Source organism: Penaeus monodon, chromosome 8 (genome assembly GCF_015228065.2).
Source record: "Penaeus monodon isolate SGIC_2016 chromosome 8, NSTDA_Pmon_1, whole genome shotgun sequence".
Classification (NCBI taxonomy): domain Eukaryota; kingdom Metazoa; phylum Arthropoda; class Malacostraca; order Decapoda; family Penaeidae; genus Penaeus; species Penaeus monodon.
The window spans coordinates 48,325,610-48,335,609 of record NC_051393.1 but is presented as its reverse complement, the minus strand read 5'-3'; the positions used below and the strand labels follow the sequence as shown (position 1 = coordinate 48,335,609).

The 10,000-nt window shown below is 36.7% G+C and overlaps 1 protein-coding gene across 2 annotated transcripts in view; it reads right to left on the bottom strand.

The window, feature by feature from the left end:
• Nucleotides 1–10,000, bottom strand: part of LOC119576392 (GTP-binding protein GEM-like) — a 37,272-nt gene that overhangs the window by 796 nt on the left and 26,476 nt on the right. For both annotated transcript variants that reach the window (XM_037924066.1, XM_037924067.1), the window contains exons 3-7: nt 5,887–5,978; nt 2,681–2,870; nt 1,348–1,516; nt 695–844; nt 1–410 (exon numbers count right to left, since the gene is read on the bottom strand). The exon at nt 1–410 is cut by the window's left edge and continues 796 nt beyond it. In XM_037924066.1, coding sequence (XP_037779994.1) covers nt 739–844; nt 1,348–1,516; nt 2,681–2,870; nt 5,887–5,978 — 557 coding nt within the window. In that variant the 3' untranslated portion in view covers nt 1–410; nt 695–738. The remainder of the gene's footprint in view (nt 411–694; nt 845–1,347; nt 1,517–2,680; nt 2,871–5,886; nt 5,979–10,000) is intronic.

Below are 10,000 nucleotides of genomic sequence, written 5' to 3'. Positions count from 1 at the left end.
AATGTAATGAACAGTACCTGCAGTTGAACTAACAGAACTTAACAACTCTTTTACAGAAATCCAGAATGAGATATAATAGTGAACAAAAAAAGCTATATGAATATGAACAAAATCTTTCATTTTCCTTCTGAAAAGATGCATAAAAGAAGTCGTGAACGAGAACACGTTCCTCCATTCTTGTTTCTTTCTTTTGAATATATCCACAAAAGAAGTCATGAATGAGAAAAAAATCTTTCCTTTCTTTTTTTTTTCATTACATAAAAAAAAAATCTGAACAGGTCTTCAAAGTAGATAATGATGTTCACATTACAGTGTTCAGGTGGCTCTAGTGGCTCTGGTGATGAGTAGCTTCCCCAGTAATGTGGTCACTCTTTGGATCCTCCTGAAGTATGAAATAATCCGTCCGGCTCCTGGGAGAGTGATACAAAGCTTGAGTAAATTTTGGTGTTGTGTGACTCTTTGTTAGGTAATTCTTGGCTTTGTATTAAGAATTTGAATATCATAATGACATATAATATTTCCTTAAAGTGCCTGAAGTGCACTGTTTTATCCTTCTGGTGAATATGATTCTATTGTGAAAAGAATGCAAGAAGGCATATCGATACATAAGAACAGAAATCCATGCTAAGAGAAACATATATATATTAAGAAAAGTTTTAGTATTTCTATTAACTCTTAAAATAGCTGAACTTACTTTGATAGAGCCAAAAAGTATCTAAAATGAACTCTGCCACAACCCTAGCTCTGGAAGTCCTCGCAATTCTTGTATTTGGTTTCCGTCTTCCCCATAATCCTGTTAATAACCCGTTTGGCCTTCATGGAGGCTCTCATCAAACTGCGGTTCCTGTAGCGAGAGAAAGGTAATGCTATAATTGCCTTAGGGATCATTTACGAAAGTCAGTTATGCAAAAGGTAAACTAAAATGGGGTTTTCAGCACTTTTTCCATAATCCATGTGATATTTAAATGCCTAAATACCAATACGTTGTGTAATATATGTACTCATGGATAATTACTTTGTTCCTGTAAAAAATTAAAGATTCAGAAATAGTTCTGCTTGATACAAAACAAATAAAGTGAGGTATTGACAATATTATTTTGAAAGAAAAACATATCTTTTCATAACTAACTGAACATCAACACTCACAAAGTCTCTCCTCCGAAAATTTTAAATTTACTACAAATTACACAAAGACAATGTAAAGATACAAATGACAGTAAAAAAAAAGAAAAAAAAGAGTAGGGAGGAAGGACAAGAGAATTTAACAATACTCTCTTAATCTGCAAACAAACCTCCAATGGTAGGAAAAACATTTACGAATAAAGCAGAATTAAAGGCGAAACGCACCTGGTCCAGCTTTTCTCCTTGGGTGCCTCCTCCTCATTGGTGACCTCGACCTCCCCCTTCAGACGCAGCTGATTGAGAATGCCCACCAGGAGGTCATCACACTTGTGGTTCATGCCAACGCTGATCTCCATGAACTTGCCTCCGTAGCTGCAGGCGAGGTCGCGCCCATCTGGAAAAAAGGGTAATTTCTCGGTCAAGGAGTATGGACGAGTAAAAGGCGTGATGTGTGAAAATTTAGGGTGGTATTCTGCGTCATAGGTAGATTGAGATTTCAAGTGTGATATGAAATAAACTACTAGGGAACAAATTATGGCAAGTCAAATAAGGAATATAATATGTGAAAAATGTAAGGTAAAATTTTAAAAAGTTATATTAAAAAAAAAAAAAAAAATATATATATATATACACACACACACAAACATATATACAATATATATATATATATATATATATATATATATATATATATATATATATATATATAAACAATTAAATATTTGACAAAAAAAAAAAGAAAAGTAATATATATATATATATATATATATATATATATATATATATATATATAAATTTTAATTATAAACAAAATATACAAAAAAAAAAGAAAAAAAAAATTCATGAAAATGGTAGACCTCTTTTGAAATGAAGCGTTTAGAGATTTTATGGCATATATCCTCAATATATTGATGGTTTAATTGACTGTTATATCTATTTCAGTACTAGCCAACTCATTAAAAAAATTGCATTCTCTTCATGAGACCTTACAAATACACACACACACACACACACACACACACACACACACACACACACACACACACACACACACACACACACACACACATATATATATATATATATATATATATATATATATATATATATATAGAATCAAATATAATAATCATATACTATCATACAATTATATATGCATTATATATATACATATAACACATACACACATATGAGAGAGAGAGAGAGAGAGAGAGAGAGAGAGAGAGAGAGAGAGAGAGAGAGAGAGAGAGAGAGAGAGAGAGAGAGAGTAGAGAGAGAGAGAGTAGGAGAGAGAGAGTAAGTGAGAGAGTAAGAGAGAGAGAGAGAGAGAGAGAGAGAGAGAGAGAGAGAGAGAGAGAGAGAGAGAGAGAGAGAGAGAGAGAGAGAGAGAGAGAGAAACCAACAGAGACAGAAAGACAAAAGAGGAAAGAAAAGAATAACAAACCACATAAAGAAAAAAATAATAATAATAATAACCAGAAAAAAAAGAGAGAGAACCACCGAAAACAACATAAAAAAAAACAGCAAAAGCAAAACCGACAGACACCAAACAACTCACCATCCACAGTGACAGCTCTCGAACGGACCAGCTCGCACTTGTTAGCCGCGAGGATGACCGCTCGTCCTCGGAGGAGCGAGAGGCTGTGGAGTTTGGCCAGCTCCTCCCCCGCCCGCTGGAACGAGGCTTTGTCTGTGATGCTGTACATGACGAGCCAGCCATCGGGGGGCGATTTCCGAGACACCTCGTTCTGTGGAGCCAAGGGTGTGTGTTAAAGACTTATAGAGAGTGGTGTGTGTTGCAGGTTTATAGAGAATGGTGTGTGTTGGGGATTTACAGAGAATAGTATGTTACGGATTTGTAGTGTGTTATAGAGAATAGTACGTTATAGATTTATAGAGAATAGTATGTTATAGATTTATCGTGTGTTATAGAGAATGTTGCGGATTTATAGAGAATGGTGTGTGTTGCAGATTTATAGAGAATGGTGTGTGTTGCGGATTTATGGTGTGTTATTGAGAATGGTGTGTTACATATTTGGTTGATAGGGGAAAAAACGAAGGGTTGATCAGTAATTAGATTATTAGGTACATAAATTTATACTTAAATACTTAAATCCTGAGTAAAATAAATGTTTATTAGAATCTAAAAGCAGTGGTTTTCGTTAAAGTAATAACTAGTATAACTTATATACTGGTGCACTAATAACTAATTTAGTAATACGGAGAAAAGTAATATATATATATATATATATATATATATATATATATATATATATATATATATATATATATATGATATGTATATATATATATATATATATATATATATATATATATATATATATATGAGTGTATATATATATATGAGTATATATATATGAGTGTGTATATATATATATATATATATATATATATATATATATATATACCCCTTCCCAACCTTGCGACTTGCCCGCTAAAATGAGTTTTCATAAGGTAATTAAACAAGATTATTCGTATGATTGCAATATGCAAATAGGTTACACAATAGGGAGCATATTCCACATCTTGGATTTTGATTTTGATTCGCCTGGAGAAGTGTTTTTTTCTTTTTCTTTTTCTTTTCTTTATCGCGCCCTAATCTGGTTTCAGTTACTCGCACGACCCTTATTCGACGTCCATTGAATCGTATACGAGGCGGTAACGTTGACATGTATGTGAAATAAAACGTTCGTTTCTCTCCAGTCTTATCAACGAATCTATAATTAGTCTATCGAACTAAATCTACGTTATTCACTCAAATATGTTATATGATCCTCTATGTGTGTGTGTGTGTGTGTGTGTGTGTGTGTGTGTGTGTGTGTGTGTGTGTGTGTGTGTGTGTGTGTGTGTGTGTGTGTGTGTGTGTGTGTGTGTGTGTGTGTGCGTGTGCGCGCGTGTGCATGAATGCTTGCGCGCGAGCGAGTGTACATGCATGTGGATGAATACATGCCTCCAAGAAAACAAAACAAGACCTTAACAAGGCGTCTTCTGCCCATCCCCCCCCCCCCACACACACACCGGGGGACGCAAGCCAAAGACAAATCACTCATCAGCCTGACCGAACAAGCCTGGCTGTGGGAGACGCAGCTGCATGACACGCACAGCACCAGATAAAACCCTATATCCTGCCAAAGCTCTGTGTCTGTCATATCCCAATGCTCGCAAACTGACAATGTCCAACGATAAAAGCCGGGATTGAAACCTGGACAGATTTACGGATGAAAATATGATTCGGATTTCGCGCGTTTTTTGACACGAAGCGAAATAGCGGAGTGGAACCTTTTGTGCATCGGCGTCATCGAAAATGCCTTAGTAAATATGTAAAATAAAAGCTAAAGAGAGAGAGAGAGAATAAAATAAATAAAGCAAAAACCAAAACAAATCTATTCACTTTCACATAACATAAAACATTTACGATCATAACCTAGATAAAGAAAAAAAAAAAAAAAAAAAAAAAAAAAAAAAAAAAAAAAAAAAAAATATATATATATATATATATATATATATATATATATATATATATATATATATATATATATATATATATATATAAAGAACCCTATTCTTAAACAAATCTTCCACACACCTCTCCTATGGCAGTAATAACACTAACGAATAAAACAGAATTAAACGCCCAAAAGAAAAGAAAAGAAAAGAAAAAAACAACCGTAAGCTAATTTTACGAAATGTCATTAAACGTGAGTAGAATGAGACACCGAAGCAGGAACTGGCGAATCAATAAACCTTTAATTAGCTGTACCTACGGCAGAGGAAGGAGGAAGGGGGAGGAGGAAGGAGGAGGAGCAAGGAGGAGGAGGAGCAAGGGGGGGGGGGAGGGGGGGAAGGGTCATGAGGACAGTAGAGAAAGGGAAATGGTTATGGGGAAAGAGGAAGAAGAAAGCGAGAGAGAGAGAGAGAGAAATGCAGAGGAAGGGAACTTAGTGCGAGAAAAAGGGAGGGAGGGAGAGGCGTATGTAGATGATAGACGGAGAGAGAGGGAGGGAGGGAGGGAGGGGAGGAGAGGAGAGGAGAGGAGATGAGAGAAAAGGGAAGAGGAAGGGAGGGAAAGAGAGAGCGAATGAACATATATTCGAAATAACAATTATAATCCTGTCGCTGGTTATGTAAATTGTCAGAATTGTATTCATGACAATAATTAATAACGACGAAAGTATTCACAACAGACATCAAATTTCACACAAAAAAATTCGCCCAACGGAACAAGTACCAGGAAAATATAAACAAAACGACCTCATGTTTAAAAAAATATATAAATAAATAAATAAAGGACTTTATATCGAAAGTGTAAATAAACGACCTTTGAGTCCCGAGAAAACGACCTCAAGTTTTCGTAAAAAAATGTAAACAAACGACTCCCAAGTCTTATAAAAAAACAGGCCTCGAAAATATGTAAACAAACATCACAAGTCTTTAAAATGTAAACAAATGACACTCCAGTCTTAAAATAATGGAAAACAATGTAAACAAACAACACCCAGTCTCAAAAACCAGAACAAACTCTCAAAAAAAAAAAAAAACGATGCCTAAATCTCAAAAAAAGAAAAAAAACAAATGTAAACAAACGGTTCGCAAATCTCAAAAAAGTGTCGAATCATTCAAACAAATAAAAACAAACAAACACCCAAATCTCAAAAAAGGGAAGAAAACAAAAAAACAAAAAACCCCTTACCCCCCTCCCCCGTACCCCCCCCCCTCCCACCAATTTTCGAAAAACCCACTCACCTGCAAATCCTTCGGTGTTGCCACGTTTACGAAGACAATTTCCGACTCGATGTTGTTTAGCATGATAGACACCACCTGTTCGGATTCGTCGGCTGCGGAGAGAGAGGAAAAGAGAGAAAAGAGATTATTGCTTTTTGTTTTATTGGTCCATTTTTGTTAGTTGGGGGGGATGGGGATGGGGAGAGGAGGAGTGGGGAGGGGGAAGGGATAGGGGGGGGAGAAGGGGTTTGAGGGAGGGGGAGGGGGAGGGGGAGGGGGAGGGGGAGGAGATGGAAGAGGAGGAGGAAGAGAAAGAGGAAGAGGAAGAAGCACATAGAGGAAAAGGAGGAGGAGGAGGAGAAGGCGAAGAAGGAGAAGGAGGAGGAAGAGGAAGAAGAAGAAGAGGAAGAGAGGAGGAGGAGAAGGAGAAGGAGAAGGAGAAGGAGAAAGAGAAAGAGAAAGGGAAAGAGAAAGGGAAAGAGAAAGAGAAAGAGAAGAAGAAGGAGGAGGAGGAGTATATATATATATATATTTTTTTTATAATAATGAAAAAGAGGGGAGTAGGTCAGGGATTTTTTAAAGGATGGGGCGGGGGATTAATATTCAGTGACACAGGGACACGCCAACACTAAGCCGTCCTTCCCTGGAAATTCAGACAGGTAGTATAATGATGAATGTCAGCACTGAAAAAGAACGTTATGTTGGTTTAAGCTGTTGTTTTATAAACACATATGGTTCTCGCTTTTAAAAGCAGATGCTCGTTATATATGTAAGTATGTTTACATGTATAATACATACATGCATACAATCTCTCTCTCTCTCTCTCTCTCTCTCTCTCTCTCTCTCTCTCTCTCTCTCTCTCACACACACACAGACACACACACACACACACACACACACACACACACACACACACACACACAACACACACACACACACACACACACACACACACACACACACACACACACACACACACACACACACACACACACACACACACACACGCACACATTCCCGCCCTGGATAGTTAACTCGGTTCCGTCGCTCTCTCCCCAATCGCGCCTCCGACTGCCAATATCCCCGTGATTGGAAAAAAGAGAATCCCCAATCAAACCGCAAAAGGGGGACATTGAAATTCATAGATGCAAATGCCTGAGTGCCGCTGGAAGGGGTGGGTTGGCACTGGAGTTCTCGGGCACGCTGGCACCGTCGCTGGGGTGCGTGGGGTGCGTGTGTGGTGTTCGTTAAGCTGGTTGGCTGTTTGGTGTTTGTTGTGTGGTTCTTCGTTATTCGTTTTTGTTTTGTTTAGTTTTTTTTATCCACTGTTCGTGTTTTTTATTTCTGTTCATTATTTGCCGTTTTCGTTTTTTCTTTTTATTCTATAAGTAGGTCGATGTTCCGCGTTCGTTATCATAATTTTCTCTTAATTCGCCGTTCGTGCGTCGCTATTTGTCGTTCGTTATCTTTTCGCAATTCTGCTCTTCGTTATTCGACTTTTGCTATTTTTCTGTTCGCTTGTCACTTGTCGCCTTTCCTTATTTACCATTCGTTATTCAGCAATATGCATTTGTTATTAGCTATTCACTATTCCCTTTCGTTTTTGCACGTCTCTCGGGTGGTGTTAATGGGGCGATACGTTCTTCTTCTTCTTCTTCTTCTTCATCTTTCACGTTAATATCTCTTTCTCTCTCTTCCACCCCCTCTCTCTCTGTGTCTTCCTCTCTGTCTCCCTCTCTGTCTTCCTCTCTGTCTCTCTCTCTGTCTCCCTCTCTCTCCCTCTCCCTCTCCCTCTCCCTCTCCCTCTCCCTGTCTCCTTCTCCCCCTTCCTCTACCTCTGTCTTTCTGACATTTCCCATATATATATATATATATATATATATATATATATATATATATATATATATATATATATATATATATATATATTATATATATAAATATATATACACATATATATATATGTATACACACACACACACACACAAACACACACACACACACACACACACACACACACACACACACACACACACACACACACACACACATATATATATATATATATATATATATATATATATATATATATATGTATATGTATATATATATATATTGTACACCCACCTCCTGGAAAACGAAACAAAACAAAACAAAAACAAAAAAGTAACCCCTGAAAATTTCAAGGGGATACTATTATTAATTTTATGCCGTTTTTTTTTGTATTATTATCTCAAAGCTTCATAAAGACCCACGGGGAAAATCCTCTGGAATTATCACTATTATTTTTTACAGGAATATACACGCAAAGATGCACATATTCATAAGCTCGGAATATAACAGGAATATGTAAAAACGAATATGTACTTACAAACACCCGCTCAGTGGCTATGGAAAGTCAAAAAAAAAAAAAAAAAAAAAGGATAACGTGAGACGGTAATAACCTAACAAGCGAGTGTTTAACAGAGATCTCATTAATATGCACGGGAAGGAAATATGTAAACAAGAATGTATAGATAAGGAGAGAGAATGTTGGAAATTATGACTGAATATAATGGAAAGTAAAGAAACTGTATATAATATATATATATATATATATATATATATATATATAATATATATATATATATATATATTTTTTTTTTTTTTTTTTTTTTTTTTTTTTTCATTACCCTGATTTCGTTATAACTTGCAATTTATATGTAAAAAAAAAAAATCTGCAAGCCATTCTTTCAATGATTTATTTTCATATAATTTTAGAAGTACATTATATGCTCCACTGTTCAAACTAAGCCTCCAGCTATTTCAGTGTTAAAAAGCCGCATTTGGAATTTTGAAAAATGTATTTACTTCATTTTTTTTTCAGGAGAAAGACCATGAGGTTCATATTTGCATTATTTTGTCTCTGTCATCAACTTTATAATTTCAAGTTACAAAGGTAACTTCATGCACATTCACGTTGCAATATATTCTTCAAAATATAAAAATACATCTCATCTAACTGAAGAATATCTATTTTTCAATTTTTAAATTCAAAGTACACAATAAATGAAAAAAGAAAACAATATCAGGAAAAAAAACCCTACCTTTGACATTAACTTCATATATCCCCCCCCCCTTAAAAAAATGCAAACCACATTTTTTTCCTCTTCATTTTACTGCCTCCATTGGAAAACACCGAAAGACAGCGGTTAATGTGCAAATTCCATGCATTTTGGAAGAGCGAAACCCCGCTATGTTGCAGTAGGCGTTTCAATACGTGAATCAATATACTGTTGTTTACATCTGTGTACAAAGCACACGGGTACACATTGAACAAAGTTACTCGTGATTTACCGGAGTCTCTGGTCGTGTGTGTGTGTGTGTGTGTGTGTGTGTGTGTGTGTGTGTGTGTGTGTGTGTGTGTGTGTGTGTGTGTGTGTGTGTGTGTGTGTGTGTGTGTGTGTGTGTGTGTGTGTGTAGCAAGAGGGGAGTGAGTGACAAGAAATTAAAGACGGAAGGAGAGGAAGAGGGGGAAAAGCAGAAGAAATGGAGGAAGAGGGAAGATGGAAGGAAGGAAAAGGATAAGAAGGAAGTCAAAAATAAAGAGAGGAGAAGACAGAGAAAAGGGAAAGTACAGAGGGAAGGAGGAGAGAGAATGGAGAAAGAAGGAACGAGAGAGAGCTAAAGGAAGAAGAGAAAGAGCCGGAGGAGAGAGAGGAAAGGAGAGAAAACGAGAGAAAAAAGAGGGGAAAGAGGAGGGGAAAGAAAGGAGAGAAGGTCGAAGGGAAGAATGGAAATAACTCAGAAGGAGACGAAAAAGGAGAGAAGGATAGGGAATAAAGAAGGGAGAAGGAGAGAAAAGAAAATAGAAGAGGAGAGGAAGTACAAAAGAAGAGAGGATAACCAGACACGAGAAGAAAGAGGAATGGAAGGGAGAAAGAGAAGAAAGAGGAATGGAAGGGAACAAAAAGGGAAAGAAAAGGAATAAAGGGAGAAAAGAGATAAAGAGAATTATGGAAGTTGTACCATTAAGTTCACCAGAAAAATATTTTTCCCCATTTTTTTTTACCCAACCCTAAAAACACAAATTGCAGGTTACAACACACTTTCTCTCCGGTTTGTGGCAAAGTACGGAGGGGAGGGAGGGAGGGGA